This window comes from Corella eumyota, chromosome 2, assembly GCF_963082875.1.
Source record: "Corella eumyota chromosome 2, kaCorEumy4.1, whole genome shotgun sequence".
In the NCBI taxonomy this organism is placed as follows: domain Eukaryota; kingdom Metazoa; phylum Chordata; class Ascidiacea; order Phlebobranchia; family Corellidae; genus Corella; species Corella eumyota.
In genome coordinates, this window is record NC_137491.1 from 16,639,099 (window position 1) to 16,654,465 (window position 15,367).

At 29.3% G+C, this 15,367-nt stretch overlaps 1 protein-coding gene and 20 non-coding genes across 21 annotated transcripts; all 21 read right to left on the reverse strand.

Annotated features, from left to right (window-relative positions):
- Positions 1 to 431: 431 nt before the first annotated feature.
- Trnaa-ugc (transfer RNA alanine (anticodon UGC)) lies at positions 432 to 503 on the reverse strand. The gene has a single exon. It is a non-coding gene; the product is annotated as a tRNA-Ala (tRNA).
- A 3-nt stretch (positions 504 to 506) lies between these two features.
- Positions 507 to 588, reverse strand: Trnas-gcu (transfer RNA serine (anticodon GCU)). Its single transcript has one exon. It is a non-coding gene; the product is annotated as a tRNA-Ser (tRNA).
- Positions 589 to 1,577: 989 nt separating this feature from the next.
- Trnaa-ugc (transfer RNA alanine (anticodon UGC)) lies at positions 1,578 to 1,649 on the reverse strand. The gene has a single exon. It is a non-coding gene; the product is annotated as a tRNA-Ala (tRNA).
- A 3-nt stretch (positions 1,650 to 1,652) lies between these two features.
- Trnas-gcu (transfer RNA serine (anticodon GCU)) lies at positions 1,653 to 1,734 on the reverse strand. Its single transcript has one exon. It is a non-coding gene; the product is annotated as a tRNA-Ser (tRNA).
- Positions 1,735 to 2,403: 669 nt separating this feature from the next.
- Trnaa-cgc (transfer RNA alanine (anticodon CGC)) lies at positions 2,404 to 2,474 on the reverse strand. Its single transcript has one exon. It is a non-coding gene; the product is annotated as a tRNA-Ala (tRNA).
- Positions 2,475 to 2,477: 3 nt separating this feature from the next.
- On the reverse strand, positions 2,478 to 2,559 carry Trnas-gcu (transfer RNA serine (anticodon GCU)). The gene has a single exon. It is a non-coding gene; the product is annotated as a tRNA-Ser (tRNA).
- Positions 2,560 to 3,364: 805 nt separating this feature from the next.
- Positions 3,365 to 3,436, reverse strand: Trnaa-ugc (transfer RNA alanine (anticodon UGC)). The gene has a single exon. It is a non-coding gene; the product is annotated as a tRNA-Ala (tRNA).
- A 3-nt stretch (positions 3,437 to 3,439) lies between these two features.
- On the reverse strand, positions 3,440 to 3,521 carry Trnas-gcu (transfer RNA serine (anticodon GCU)). The gene has a single exon. It is a non-coding gene; the product is annotated as a tRNA-Ser (tRNA).
- A 764-nt stretch (positions 3,522 to 4,285) lies between these two features.
- Trnaa-cgc (transfer RNA alanine (anticodon CGC)) lies at positions 4,286 to 4,357 on the reverse strand. Its single transcript has one exon. It is a non-coding gene; the product is annotated as a tRNA-Ala (tRNA).
- A 3-nt stretch (positions 4,358 to 4,360) lies between these two features.
- On the reverse strand, positions 4,361 to 4,442 carry Trnas-gcu (transfer RNA serine (anticodon GCU)). Its single transcript has one exon. It is a non-coding gene; the product is annotated as a tRNA-Ser (tRNA).
- A 746-nt stretch (positions 4,443 to 5,188) lies between these two features.
- Trnaa-ugc (transfer RNA alanine (anticodon UGC)) lies at positions 5,189 to 5,260 on the reverse strand. The gene has a single exon. It is a non-coding gene; the product is annotated as a tRNA-Ala (tRNA).
- A 3-nt stretch (positions 5,261 to 5,263) lies between these two features.
- Trnas-gcu (transfer RNA serine (anticodon GCU)) lies at positions 5,264 to 5,345 on the reverse strand. Its single transcript has one exon. It is a non-coding gene; the product is annotated as a tRNA-Ser (tRNA).
- A 673-nt stretch (positions 5,346 to 6,018) lies between these two features.
- On the reverse strand, positions 6,019 to 6,090 carry Trnaa-ugc (transfer RNA alanine (anticodon UGC)). The gene has a single exon. It is a non-coding gene; the product is annotated as a tRNA-Ala (tRNA).
- Positions 6,091 to 6,093: 3 nt separating this feature from the next.
- On the reverse strand, positions 6,094 to 6,175 carry Trnas-gcu (transfer RNA serine (anticodon GCU)). The gene has a single exon. It is a non-coding gene; the product is annotated as a tRNA-Ser (tRNA).
- Positions 6,176 to 7,164: 989 nt separating this feature from the next.
- On the reverse strand, positions 7,165 to 7,236 carry Trnaa-ugc (transfer RNA alanine (anticodon UGC)). Its single transcript has one exon. It is a non-coding gene; the product is annotated as a tRNA-Ala (tRNA).
- Positions 7,237 to 7,239: 3 nt separating this feature from the next.
- Trnas-gcu (transfer RNA serine (anticodon GCU)) lies at positions 7,240 to 7,321 on the reverse strand. The gene has a single exon. It is a non-coding gene; the product is annotated as a tRNA-Ser (tRNA).
- A 143-nt stretch (positions 7,322 to 7,464) lies between these two features.
- On the reverse strand, positions 7,465 to 7,536 carry Trnaa-ugc (transfer RNA alanine (anticodon UGC)). Its single transcript has one exon. It is a non-coding gene; the product is annotated as a tRNA-Ala (tRNA).
- Positions 7,537 to 7,539: 3 nt separating this feature from the next.
- On the reverse strand, positions 7,540 to 7,621 carry Trnas-gcu (transfer RNA serine (anticodon GCU)). The gene has a single exon. It is a non-coding gene; the product is annotated as a tRNA-Ser (tRNA).
- Positions 7,622 to 8,676: 1,055 nt separating this feature from the next.
- Trnaa-ugc (transfer RNA alanine (anticodon UGC)) lies at positions 8,677 to 8,748 on the reverse strand. Its single transcript has one exon. It is a non-coding gene; the product is annotated as a tRNA-Ala (tRNA).
- Positions 8,749 to 8,751: 3 nt separating this feature from the next.
- Positions 8,752 to 8,833, reverse strand: Trnas-gcu (transfer RNA serine (anticodon GCU)). The gene has a single exon. It is a non-coding gene; the product is annotated as a tRNA-Ser (tRNA).
- Positions 8,834 to 9,558: 725 nt separating this feature from the next.
- Positions 9,559 to 14,999, reverse strand: LOC145741844 (intraflagellar transport protein 57 homolog). The gene is made up of 11 exons (XM_082559510.1): positions 14,886 to 14,999; positions 14,191 to 14,299; positions 13,315 to 13,477; positions 13,084 to 13,202; positions 12,821 to 12,989; positions 12,229 to 12,325; positions 11,782 to 11,876; positions 11,407 to 11,538; positions 10,866 to 10,995; positions 10,464 to 10,561; positions 9,559 to 9,914 (listed from the first exon to the last, which is right to left on the reverse strand). The coding sequence occupies exons 1-11, from the start codon at positions 14,932 to 14,934 to the stop codon at positions 9,789 to 9,791; spliced, it is 1,287 nt and encodes a 428-aa protein (XP_082415636.1). The 5' UTR covers positions 14,935 to 14,999; the 3' UTR covers positions 9,559 to 9,788.
- Between the last annotated feature and the right edge of the window lie 368 nt (positions 15,000 to 15,367).

The following is a 15,367-nucleotide window of genomic DNA, read 5'->3' on the forward strand; positions in this document are numbered from 1 at the left end:
AACCTACTTTAAAAAAAGCATGTAGAAACCAAGTCTTTTATAGAATGCTGACCACATAAAACCAAAAAAAATCAAAATCTATTTTAAGTTAAAGAATGTCTTGAGAAAAACACGTGGTTGCAAAATCTGTATTAGTTAAATATTTTATTTTCATAAATAAGTTACCGTGTTTGTTTTTATGCTATTACAAAAAAAGTTTATAAAACTGAATTGAAACTAGTATTTGTAATGTATTAACTATAACAAGTTCTGACAAGAAAACTTTCATATATATAGCTAGCCAATTAAAAGGTAACATGTAATATATATTAAGGATATCAAAATTATATTTGTAAAATATTTTACGAATATGTCTCATGATGATTATAAAGATAGAAAAGGAACGTAAATATTGTTAAAGTTTTTTGCTTAAAAACGAATTTTAACAAAAATGGAGATGCCGGGGATTGAACCCGGGGCCTCATACATGCAAAGCATGCACTCTACCACTGAGCTACATCCCCAATCGACGAGGATGGGATTCGAACCCACGCGTGCAGAGCACAATGGATTAGCAGTCCATCGCCTTAACCACTCGGCCACCTCGTCACATATCAACAAACCTTATTTTATCAGGTAGCTTATTTTGTATAACATTTAGAAAAAGTATTTTTAATTTAAGAACATTAAAAATGTCACAAACAATTTAACCATGCTTAAATTTTATGTAAACTAAACTCCCAGAACAAGTAAACTTAAGGATGTTGAACTAAACTATATTATTTACTTTATTACTTTTTTGTATTAGGTTTAAACAAACGTTGTTAATTAAATTACTTTAACATACAGAAGCGAACAATTACAGTACCATTCATATAACTTATAAGTTTGCACACGGGTCTAATATATAAAACAAATAAATAGACCTACGCCAAAAAAACTGTTGAAACCAACCTTTGCAAGAAATAATAATGACCACGTAGAATTTAACAAGGGATGGAAATCAATTGCAAGTTAAGAAATCGCCTTATGAAAATGACGTCTTTACAAATTCTGTAATAATCAAGTTTTTTAGCGTATAAGTTTATACAAAACAGTAACTTGTAATGCCTTCCAATCGTGTAACTTATATGTTTGCACAATTGTCTAATAAACGAACAAGTAATAAACCTACTTTAAAAAAAGCATGTAGAAACCAAGTCTTTTATAGAATGCTGACCACATAAAACCAAAAAAAATCAAAATCGATTTTAAGTTAAAGAATGTCTTGAGAAAAACACGTGGTTGCAAAATCTGTATTAGTTAAATATTTTATTTTCATAAATAAGTTACCGTGTTTGTTTTTATGCTATTACAAAAAAAGTTTATAAAACTGAATTGAAACTAGTATTTGTAATGTATTAACTATAACAAGTTCTGACAAGAAAACTTTCATATATATAGCTAGCCAATTAAAAGGTAACATGTAATATATATTAAGGATATCAAAATTATATTTGTAAAATATTTTACGAATATGTCTCATGATGATTATAAAGATAGAAAAGGAACGTAAATATTGTTAAAGTTTTTTGCTCAAAAACGAATTTTAACAAAAATGGAGATGACGGGGATTGAACCCGGGGCATCATACATGCAAAGCATGCGCTCTACCACTGAGCTACATCCCCAATCGACGAGGATGGGATTCGAACCCACGCGTGCAGAGCACAATGGATTAGCAGTCCATGGCCTTAACCACTCGGCCACCTCGTCACATGTCAACAAACTTTATTTTATTGTATACCATGTTTTAAATAAAGTTAATTTAGTGATTTTAAATACATTAAAAATGTCACAAGCAACTTAACCATTCTTAACCACTGTATAAACTAAACTGCCAACACAGACAAACTTCTAGCGTTTTAACGAAAATATAATATGTACTACATTACTTGTTTGCGTATAGAGTATTTTTTTTTGCGTATGAACTTATATTTTACAAGTTATGTAACCTTTCAATTCGTACAATAGTTTAACATATAAACAAGAAATGTACTCACATTTAAAAATATTCTGAACCTTTCTTTGCATAGAATGCTGACAACATAGGACGAGACAAAAGGCGGAAAACAATTGTAAGTTAAAAATCGCTTAAAGAAAAACACGTCTTTACAAAGTTTGTAATAAAAAGTCCTCTGATGAATGCGCTATGTTTAAGTTATAATAATATAGCAAAAAAATCACTAAAAATATATCGAAACTAGCAGTTGTATTACATTAACTATACAAAGCATTTACAAAGAACGCTTTTGTAAATATAGTCAACTATTAAAATAAAATATGTTAAACAAATTGTGGATATAAACTTATGATAATATTTTAGGAATTAAAAAATATAAACCTTTAATACATTTTACCCTAAAAAGCATGTTTTAACAAAAATGGAGATGCCGGGATTGAACCCGGGGCCTCATACATGCGAAGCATGCGCTCTACCACTGAGCTACATCCCCAATCGACGAGGATGGGATTCGAACCCACGCGTGCAGAGCACAATGGATTAGCAGTCCATCGCCTTAACCACTCGGCCACCTCGTCACATGACAACAAACTTAATTTTAACATGTACTTTGTTTTTTGAAACAATTAATAAAATTATTATGTTGTTTTAATGACATTATAATTGTCACAAGCAATTTGGCCATGCTGAATTTTAATAAACTATACTGTCAACACAAGTAAACTAATAGGGTTTTAACAAAAATATAATATATGCTGTATTACATGTTTGCATATAAAATGTAAACAAACTTATTGTAATTACACTACGTTAACATATATAAACGAAAAATTAAATAACCAATCGTGTAACTTATATGTTTGCACAATTGTCTAATAAACGAACAAGTAATAAACCTACTTTAAAAAAAGCATGTAGAAACCAAGTCTTTTATAGAATGCTGACCACATAAAACCAAAAAAAATCAAAATCTATTTTAAGTTAAAGAATGTCTTGAGAAAAACACGTGGTTGCAAAATCTGTATTAGTTAAATATTTTATTTTCATAAATAAGTTACCGTGTTTGTTTTTATGCTATTACAAAAAAAGTTTATAAAACTGAATTGAAACTAGTATTTGTAATGTATTAACTATAACAAGTTCTGACAAGAAAACTTTCATATATATAGCTAGCCAATTAAAAGGTAACATGTAATATATATTAAGGATATCAAAATTATATTTGTAAAATATTTTACAAAGAACGCTTTTGTAAATATAGTCAACTATTAAAATTAAAATATGTTAAACAAATTGTGGATATAAACTTATGATAATATTTTAGGAATTAAAAAATATAAACCTTTAATACATTTTACCCTAAAAAGCATGTTTTAACAAAAATGGAGATGCCGGGGATTGAACCCGGGGCCTCATACATGCAAAGCATGCGCTCTACTACTGAGCTACATCCCCAATCGACGAGGATGGGATTCGAACCCACGTGTGCAGAGCACAATGGATTAGCAGTCCATCGCCTTAACCACTCGGCCACCTCGTCACATGACAACAAACCTTATTTTATCAGATAGTATGTTTTTTATGACAGTTAATAAGATTACTTTATTGTTTTAGTGACATTTAAATGTCACAAGCGTTTTTCTATGCTGAACTTATATATTAACACAACTAAACTAATAGCGTTTTAACAAGAATATAATATGTACTACATCACTTGTTTGCATATAAAAAATAAACAAACGTTTAATTGAACTACTTCAACATACATAAGCAAACAATTAAACGACCATTCATGTAACTTATAAGTTTGCACAGGGGTCTAATATATAAAACACATAAATAGACTTACGTCTAAAAACTGTTGAAACCAGTCTTTGCAAGAAATAAAAATAACCACGTAGAATTTAACAAAGGATGGAAATCAATTGTAAGTTAAGAAATCGCCTTATGAAAAACACGTCTTTACAAATTCTGTAATAATTAAGTTTTTTCGTGTATAAGTTTATACAAAACAATAACTTGTAATGCCTTCACTTAAATATGTGATTGCAAAAAACGCCTTTATATATACAGCCAACCATTAAAATTAAACATTCGAAATACATTACTTATAGATATATATAAAAAACAGTGATGATTTGTGTAATAGATTAAAGTATTGCAGTTTAAAATGTATTTGCTTGTAAAACAAGCCTTGGCAAAATGGCTTTTGTAAAATATATTAGGAAAATAAAACCATGCTAACAAATAACACCATTGAAAAATCTATACTACTTTTAGTTTGGGAAGCATATTTTGACAAAATGGAGATGCCGGGGATTGAACCCGGGGCATCATACATGCGAAGCATGCGCTCTACCACTGAGCTACATCCCCAATCGACAAGGATGGTATTTGAACCTACGAGTGCAGAGCACAATGGATCAGCAGTCCATCGCCTTAACCACTCGGCCACCTCGTCACATGACAACAAACTTAATTTTAACATGTACTTTGTTTTTTGAAACAATTAATAAAATTATTATGTTGTTTTAATGACATTATAATTGTCACAAGCAATTTGGCCATGCTGAATTTTAATAAACTATACTGTCAACACAAGTAAACTAATAGGGTTTTAACAAAAATATAATATATGCTGTATTACATGTTTGCATATAAAATGTAAACAAACTTATTGTAATTACACTACGTTAACATATATAAACGAAAAATTAAATAACCAATCGTGTAACTTATATGTTTGCACAATTGTCTAATAAACGAACAAGTAATAAACCTACTTTAAAAAAAGCATGTAGAAACCAAGTCTTTTATAGAATGCTGACCACATAAAACCAAAAAAAATCAAAATCTATTTTAAGTTAAAGAATGTCTTGAGAAAAACACGTGGTTGCAAAATCTGTATTAGTTAAATATTTTATTTTCATAAATAAGTTACCGTGTTTGTTTTTATGCTATTACAAAAAAAGTTTATAAAACTGAATTGAAACTAGTATTTGTAATGTATTAACTATAACAAGTTCTGACAAGAAAACTTTCATATATATAGCTAGCCAATTAAAAGGTAACATGTAATATATATTAAGGATATCAAAATTATATTTGTAAAATATTTTACGAATATGTCTCATGATGATTATAAAGATAGAAAAGGAACGTAAATATTGTTAAAGTTTTTTGCTTAAAAACGAATTTTAACAAAAATGGAGATGCCGGGGATTGAACCCGGGGCCTCATACATGCAAAGCATGCGCTCTACCACTGAGCTACATCCCCAATCGACGAGGATGGGATTCGATCCCACACGAGCAGAGCACAATGGATTAGCAGTCCATCGCCTTAACCACTCGGCCACCTCGTCACAAGTCAACAAACTTTATTTTATTGTGTACCATGTTTTAAATAAAGTTAATTTAGTGCTTTTAAATACATTAAAAATGTCAAAAGCAACTTAACCATTCTTAACCACTGTATAAACTAAACTGCCAACACAGACAAACTTATAGCGTTTTAACGAAAATATAATATGTACTTCATTACTTGTTTGCGTATAGAGTATTTTTTTTGCGTATATAGAACTTATATTTTACAAGTTATGTAACCTTTCAATTCGTACAATAGTTTAACATATAAACAAGTAATGTACTCACATTTAAAAATATTCTGAACCTTTCTTTGCATAGAATGCTGACAACATAGGACGAGACAAAAGGCGGAAAACAATTGTAAGTTAAAAATCGCTTAAAGAAAAACACGTCTTTACAAAGTTTGTAATAAAAAGTCCTCTGATGAATGCGCTATGTTTAAGTTATAATAATATAGCAAAAAAATCACTAAAAATATATCGAAACTAGCAGTTGTATTACATTAACTATACAAAGTATTTACAAAGAACGCTTTTGTAAATATAGTCGACTATTAAAATTAAAATATGTTAAACAAATTGTGGATATAAACTTATGATAATATTTTAGGCATTAAAAAATATAAACCTTTAAAACATTTTACCCTAAAAAGCATGTTTTAACAAAAAATGGAGATGCCGGGGATTGAACCCGGGACCTCATACATGCAAAGCATGCACTCTACCACTGAGCTACATCCCCAATCGACGAGGATGGGATTCGAACCCACGCGTGCAGAGCACAATGGATTAGCAGTCCATCGCCTTAACCACTCGGCCACCTCGTCACATATCAACAAACCTTATTTTATCAGGTAGCTTATTTTGTATAACATTTAGTAAAAGTATTTTTAATTTAAGAACATTAAAAATGTCACAAACAATTTAACCATGCTTAAATTTTATGTAAACTAAACTCCCAGAACAAGTAAACTTAAGGATGTTGAACTAAACTATATTATTTACTTTATTACTTTTTTGTATTAGGTTTAAACAAACGTTGTTAATTAAATTACTTCAACATACAGAAGCGAACAATTACAGTACCATTCATATAACTTATAAGTTTGCACACGGGTCTAATATATAAAACAAATAAATAAACCTACGCCAAAAAAACTGTTGAAACCAACCTTTGCAAGAAATAATAATGACCACGTAGAATTTAACAAGGGATGGAAATCAATTGCAAGTTAAGAAATCGCCTTATGAAAATCACGTCTTTACAAATTCTGTAATAATCAAGTTTTTTAGCGTATAAGTTTATACAAAACAATAACTTGTAATGCCTTCCAATCGTGTAACTTATATGTTTGCACAATTGTCTAATAAACGAACAAGTAATAAACCTACTTTAAAAAAAGCATGTAGAAACCAAGTCTTTTATAGAATGCTGACCACATAAAACCAAAAAAAATCAAAATCTATTTTAAGTTAAAGAATGTCTTGAGAAAAACACGTGATTGCAAAATCTGTATTAGTTAAATATTTTATTTTCATAAATAAGTTACCGTGTTTGTTTTTATGCTATTACAAAAAAAGTTTATAAAACTGAATTGAAACTAGTATTTGTAATGTATTAACTATAACAAGTTCTGACAAGAAAACTTTCATATATATAGCTAGCCAATTAAAAGGTAACATGTAATATATATTAAGGATATCAAAATTATATTTGTAAAATATTTTACGAATATGTCTCATGATGATTATAAAGATAGAAAAGGAACGTAAATATTGTTAAAGTTTTTTGCTTAAAAACGAATTTTAACAAAAATGGAGATGCCGGGGATTGAACCCGGGGCCTCATACATGCAAAGCATGCGCTCTACCACTGAGCTACATCCCCAATCGACGATGATGGGATTCGAACCCACGCGAGCAGAGCACAATGGATTAGCAGTCCATCGCCTTAACCACTGGGCCACCTCGTCACATATCAACAAACTATATATTAAGGATATCAAAATTATATTTGTAAAATATTTTACGAATATGTCTCATGATGATTATAAAGATAGAAAAGGAACGTAAATATTGTTAAAGTTTTTTGCTTAAAAACGAATTTTAACAAAAATGGAGATGCCGGGGATTGAACCCGGGACCTCATACATGCAAAGCATGCACTCTACCACTGAGCTACATCCCCAATCGACGAGGATGGGATTCGAACCCACGCGTGCAGAGCACAATGGATTAGCAGTCCATCGCCTTAACCACTCGGCCACCTCGTCACATATCAACAAACCTTATTTTATCAGGTAGCTTATTTTGTATAACATTTAGTAAAAGTATTTTTAATTTAAGAACATTAAAAATGTCACAAACAATTTAACCATGCTTAAATTTTATGTAAACTAAACTCCCAGAACAAGTAAACTTAAGGATGTTGAACTAAACTATATTATTTACTTTATTACTTTTTTGTATTAGGTTTAAACAAACGTTGGTAATTAAATTACTTTAACATACAGAAGCGAACAATTACAGTACCATTCATATAACTTATAAGTTTGCACACGGGTCTAATATATAAAACAAATAAATAGACCTACGCCAAAAAAACTGTTGAAACCAACTTTTGCAAGAAATAATAATGACCACGTAGAATTTAACAAGGGATGGAAATCAATTGCAAGTTAAGAAATCGCCTTATGAAAATCACGTCTTTACAAATTCTGTAATAATCAAGTTTTTTAGCGTATAAGTTTATACAAAACAATAACTTGTAATGCCTTCACTTAAATATGTGGTTGCAAAAACGCCTATATATATTGTAACAATGCTGTACTGTCGTTATCTACTTCTTAGTCACGTGCTTACACTTTTTATTTCTTTACATGTTTAAGCCCACTGTTATCTTTATTGTAAGCGAGTTGTGTTTTTTGTATGTAAGCTTTTTTAAGACTAGTTCTTAGTTTAGTGTTAAATGCATATTCTAATATTTTGTGAATTTATTTTTGATTCTATTTGAATAAGATTCTATTTGTATAAGATTGCTATTGTATAAATGAAGATTGAACCTGAAACTCAATACGTTACAATATACAGCCAACCATTAAAGTTAAACGTTTAGAATACATTATTTATAGACATTAAATAAAAATAGTGATTATTTGTGTAATAGAGTAAAATAAATGAAGTTTAAAATGTATTTGCTTGTAGAACAAGCCTTGGCAAAATGACTTTTGTAAAATATATTAGGGATATAAAACCATGCTAACAAATAACATCATAGAAAAATATATACTACTTCGCTATTTAGTTTGGAAAACATTTTTTGACAAAATGGAGATGCCGGGGATTGAACCCGGGGCCTCATACATGCAAAGCATGCGCTCTACCACTGAGCTACATCCCCAAGCGACGAGGATGGTATTCGAACCCACGCGTGCAGAGCACAATGGATTAGCAGTCCATCGCCTTAACCACTCGGCCACCTCGTCACATATAAATTACTCCAATTTTAACATGTACCATGTTTTTACAAAAACATATTCGAAATTTTTTGTATTAGATTAATTGTACACATTTAAACAACACTTTATCAGGCCCATTTAAAAATAGTTCAAAATGTATTAATAACTTTATAAATAAATATCATTACCTAATTGTGCATCTTCAAGTTCAAAATCTTTGGATTGTCGTGTAAATCCGCTTTAAATAATATTCATCATATTACTTAATTGTATTATACTATATGCTATGATAGCATCCGTAAAATTGCAAATCAAGTGTAAAAGCATTAAAAGGATAAAAACTATAACCCTACTAATCAAATCTAAACTTCTAATGTTCTAAAACTATTCTGTTTATTCTGTAGTTCTACCTTTTTTTTACTCTTTAGTTTAACTAAACAAAAACACTTTGCTAGAATTGTAATGTAATTGTAGTATGCCAGTTTAAGAATTATGTTAATTTTACTCAGGCTTGCCTTACTACGATGGTAAACAAAACAACGCTTATCAAGCCACCATTACTTAAAGCTTGCAGCCAAACTCGTTTGTTTTTTATTTAAAATAAAGAAACCAAAATGTTCTCATTTTGCGCAGATAAGGTTTTTGGCAGGTATCGTGAAATTCTAAAGATTTTCCACCAAGTAACATATTTTTGTTTTGCTTTTTAACTATTAAAAAAGTATTTAAAAAAATAAACAATTCATGATATTAGGCTACTTATATTTTAATACACCAAAATTTGTAATTCTTTTTCTCTATTTTCAAGTTATTAAAAAGTTTAATATGAAACTTTTCCTACAGAACACATTGTAAGTATATTTTATTTTAAATAAAATGACAACATATTCTAAAAACACTTTATTTCAAATATCATTTGTATAATCTATAAAAGTATAAACGAATATTTACACACTAAAAAAATCACAAAGTAAATAATGTTTTTTTAAATTCCGGCATATATATTTCTGTCTTGGTCGTCGTCTACCAGCGCGTTGATGTGATTGGTTAGATTTGAAAGATTGGGATTGTTCATATCTTTCCGCATTAAAGTTTTGTCTCGAAGTGTGGCCTACAAAAAAGTTTGTTTTTAAGTACTTGAAACTATTTTCAAAAAAAATAAAAATTAACATATTTTTAAAACCTTGTTAAATAAGTTAGTAAAACAAAAAATGTTTAATTTGAATGTAAATGCATCAAAAACGAGTTTTTTTATCCATTTTTAAGGAATCAGATTTTGGCTATTTTATGGCTCAGTTTTATCTCCAACCCCTATAACATAGTTGCAACGACCAGTTTTTCATATACAATTAAGCTTAGTAGACGATATATATGTTTATATAAGCCTGTCCAATTTAAGGGCTTAAAAAATGCTGTTTGTGGTAGGCAGGTAAATTATTACAGGCATATATTAGTAGCAAGTTGCGACCATATTACAACAAACGGTATGCAGCATATAGAACAGACAATTGACTAGTATATCATATTATAAGTAAAATATGATATCTCAGTATTTTTTAAGTAAACAATATTTTGCAACAAATTATACAAGATAATAAAATATTTTCTTGTGAGTCCTTTTGTTAATATTTGATTTAATAAGAAAGAACTGATTGCTAACCTGCATTAACACATGTTCAATTACTCCAATCCTTATATCCATTTGAACTGATTCAGTTTTGAGTCGATTTAAAGTTTGCTTGATTTTGACCAAAGGAGCTGAAATATTAGAATGTGAAATTAAAATATCATTTAAAAAATGGAGTTTAAAGAAATCAACAACATTGCATTATAAAGTTAAATAAATAAAAAGAATTACAATTAACAAATCTTCATTTACTAAAAAATTTTAAAAAAATTATATTTTTGATTTTTATTACTTTAAAATCACAATCGTTTTTAAAAAAGAATAAAAAAGCACCAAAACTTTAAGAAACTTTTCCAAAAATGTGTAACATAGTTTATAGTCAGCTTGATGTAAACAAAAAATTACAAATAATTAGGAAGTTGAAAAACATCTTACCTCCGTCAGTCATACTACTTCCTCTGTCCTCCATCTCCAATTTAACTTTTTCCAATTCCTCGGTTATCTCAGCCAAAGTCCTGGAATGATCTGTAACCCCACCACTACCTTGCTTGTACTTTTCCTTTGCCTGTTACACATATATACAAATAGATCATTATTTTAGTGTAACGCAGTGCAGCATATTTTTTTATATATCTTTATCCTCAATGTGGGAAGGTCAACTTCACGACCCAAACATAGAATAACATTAGCTACCCTGACCAAGTCTCGAGTTGCCTTTGGCAGCTTGGGATATTATGGATATGAATTGTTAAACTGCTGATTAAGGGTTGGCTCAGCAGGAGTTTATACCATTTATAGCGCCTAATTCGAGAGCGTTTAGGCATAAGAAAAGTGATCAAACCAAGGACTTCATGAAGTGGGCAGATGTTTTAAAGCATTAAAAAGAAAAAACAAGTTTTGCTTGTTAATAAAAATAACTCCAAAATAACCATAAAAAGAAAAAATTATTAATGTTTATTTTAATGATGTTCTTCACCTGAGCAAGACTGTCCTGAACACTTCTATATTCCTGAACATGATGTTCTAACTGATTGTTGATGTACTTTTCACGACTTGCAATTTTCTCCAGAGTCTTACGAATGTCATCATGTAATTTATCAAGTTGAACCTAACAGTATAAAAATATTAAACATTTAAAATAAATGTTGTGACTCAAATAAAAATACAATTTCTTATTCTTGTAAAAATTTAAAATATCTGTAAATAAAAATAACGCATAAAACAAATTTTTAAAAAATGTCAACTTTTGTGTTAAAAGTTGTGTATATATAATTTTGTGTTAAAATTTATTGAGATAAAATTTTCAATTAAGCATGGGGCTTGTATTTTTTTAACTTATAATAAAGCTTACCGTAGCCTCAGATAGAGAAGTGTCGATACCAGTTCTATGTTGGTGCATTTGATCAACATGCGTTCTCCAATCTTTGTTATCACTTCGTATTGTTACTAAGAAATAATTGATAATTTAAAACACAAAACTTTTAATATATGCCTATTTAACAATATATTAATAAAAGTCACTGATTCAAAATTTTACTTTAAATAAATAATTTATTGATAATCCTTGTAAAAATACAAAAAAATTTATTAAAGCATTACAAAAAATTATTTAAAACATCTGTGGAAAAGTTAGCTGTTTAATTGATTTTAATAGTAAAATTTATGGGTAAATTATTATTTTCTTAAACAACAACCTATTTACGAAACAACAACCTATTTACGAATAAAACTGTCAGATATTTCAATGTCATTATTTGTTAGTAAAATTTAGAGTAAAAAATTAATAAGATTAATTTACCTTTTAGTGAAGGAGTTACTCTTTCAACTTCTAACCTCCATTCATCTGCATTTGTTTTTGATTGTAATATTTCAGCTTGTTTGCCTGCATCTTTGTTCTAAATTAAATATAAAAAAATATAATGGTTTGTTAAAAAATTATGATACTAAATTGTGTATAAATTATTTTAAATATTAATGAAGTTTAAAAACAAATATATGAGTGTTTTGAAACGATTTAAGTGTTATAAATTTATTAAACAAGTCATTTTTATTGCGATTACAACATAAGTATATATAGCAAGACAATTACAAGAAATTGAACTAGGACATCGAGTAACATCAGTTACACAAATCCAGTCTCGAGTTGACTTCGGGAGTTTGTGATATTATAATTTATAATTGCCAGTAATTTAACCTATGATTAAGTTTTGGCTTAGCATTATTTGCTTACAATTATAGCTTTACTCAAGGGGACTACAGCAAGGAAGCAGTGGTAATCGAACCCAGGGTCTCATGTAGTAAAGCGAAGTGTTCCGACCACTACACCACACTGGTAGAATACAGTAAACTAAATTTTTTTCCTAAAAATAAAAAAAATCTTTCACAAAAACCTGAGTTGATGTTGTGGTAAGATCCAAGAAAGGTCCGGCTTCATCCTCTCCATCTTCTGACCCTCCCTCCACAGCAACATCCTCCATCTGATCCAACTTTAACTCAGCTGCCTCATCCTCTTCCTGGATCACTTCTTCCTCATCCGCCTCCTCAAGTGGATACATGGGACTTAAAAAAAAAAAATTAAATTTTTTTTTAACAAAATTTAGTAAAAAAAATATTTAAAAAACTATATAGTTTGTCAAAATATTTAATAAATTACGTGTTCCAGGAAAACTGAGTGCTAAGAAGAGCAACTTCAGCAAGACGGTCAAGAACAAAGCAAGCATATTCACCACTTCCTGTCTTCAACTTTGAAGGTGGAAAATCGAATGGGGTACCCTTAAAAAATTTTAAATATAAATAAAATAAAAAAATTAAATTTATTACTTAGTTTAAAGAGTAGAAAAATCGCAGTACTAGGTATATCAAGATATTAATTATGAAATCTTACAAATCGTCTTAATTCATCCAGTATATTTGATATTGTGGCGTTAGGATCATCATATTCCTGGGGCATCTCAAACGGTCTTCCTCCAACATTAATCAACCAAGCACTTAAGGCTGTGAACAAGTAGAATTGCTCTCCTGGGTTTGTAGGTAAAGCAAAGTAGTGTCTAAAAAATAAAAAAATAAAATTTTAGTAAATTATTATATGTTTATGATAAAAGAATAGCATTATAATAGTGGGTACACTTATGAGCTGCGATTATTAGCCACTATTGAGTTTAAAACAACTTGACATGCCATCAAAATTTGTTTCGCCTAACAGGAGTTTTTGTAGCAAAATCATTAAAGCAGACATTTACTTGTTAAAAAAATTAGAAAAGTACTTTATTTTTAATGTTTCATTTAAAAAAAAAAAGAGTTGTAAATAGATTATACCCTTAATTTAGACTAAAAAACCTAATTTTAGTCTAAAGTTACATGTTTTTTTTGTGATTCCTAATATGTTATGGAGTGCCCTATTAAAACGATTTTTTTTTTGTATATATCTTTATCCTGGATGTGGGAAGGTCGAATGCCCAACCTAAATATAGAGTAACATCAGTTACTCCGACCCAGTCTTGAGTTGTCTGTGTCAGTTTGGGATATTATAGATTATAATAGCTGAATAATTATACTGCTGACTAAGTGTTGGCTCAGCAGAAGTTCATACCATTTATAGCGCCTTACTCGAGGGCGCTACAGCATCACAGCAATGAGTATTGAGCCCATGACCTTATGTGGTGTAGCAAGTTTTTTTACCACTACACCACATGCCAGCCTTTTTGTTTATCTAAAAAAAAAAAAGTCTGTCACACTTTTGTAACAATTTTAAAAGAACCACCTTGAAATTGCCTTGATGTTATACTTTCTTATAAAATGTTCCTCGTAATTTAAAAGTTTTAATTTGTCGATGAGATCTGACATCACTTCAAATAAATGGTAGGAAGCACCTCAAATAAAAAGTTCAAGTTTAAATTTTGTATAATTTATTGCACAACTAAATTTCAACAAAACAAAAAAATTAAAAGTTGAAGAATGCATTAAACAAGGTCCTGTGCAAACATCGATTCCTATGTATCAGTCTAATTATCTCACAAATGTTTTTTTTTTAAATTGTAGATTACTAACCAAACTATTTTTTTGGGTATTTATTTATCCTCGATGTAGAAAGGCCAGCTTTACAGCCTTTACATAGAGTAACATTAACTACCCCATTTTCGAGTTGACTGTGGCAGTTTGAAATATTACAGATTATTTTGCCCAATAATTAAACTGCTGATTGATATATTTGTCTGTTAGTTCTTTTCTAGATCTCTGCCTAGAAAAACTGACTCTGACAAAAGAATTGCGATGCGTGTTAATTTTTTAAATAATTAAATTTTGTGTAATTTGACATTTTAATAATACTGGCCGAGCTACAAAACTGGGGGTGGTCAAAAACAATAAACAAAATTTATTTAATTGGTCAACGACAACGTCAACAACATGGCCGTCATAAATACAAAAACAAGCATAAATTTATATTGCCTTACTTACCAGGTCCCCTTTCTTCATCGTCATTACCTCTTCGTGTTTCTTCAGACATTTTTAACAAGTAAAATAAATATTTTTTAAGAAACAAACAAAATACCTTGGAATAAATAGTTGAACAAAAATCCCCAATGAATATTATTGTTTAAATCTTAAATAAAGCTGTTATTAATAATTTAACAATAAATGTTTATCCTCTATTTTATAAAAAAAAGCAAAAGTCTTTAACCTGATATTGTTTTATGCTATTTGTTTTTAAATAGAAATTAGCAAAATAATATTATATTATGTTTTTTTAAAAAAATTAGAGAAATTCTCCAATATTTTGACATTTTTTTAAACCAATAAGCACTTGAATGAAATGTTTAGCGAACAATAGAGAAAATCTTAACAATACGTACTTATTGTCGAGTGAAAGTTATTGTATCGCCTTTCAGGCCTTTTAACTAATATAAGGTTAAGTAGTTTTAAGAAATATGAGTTAAATA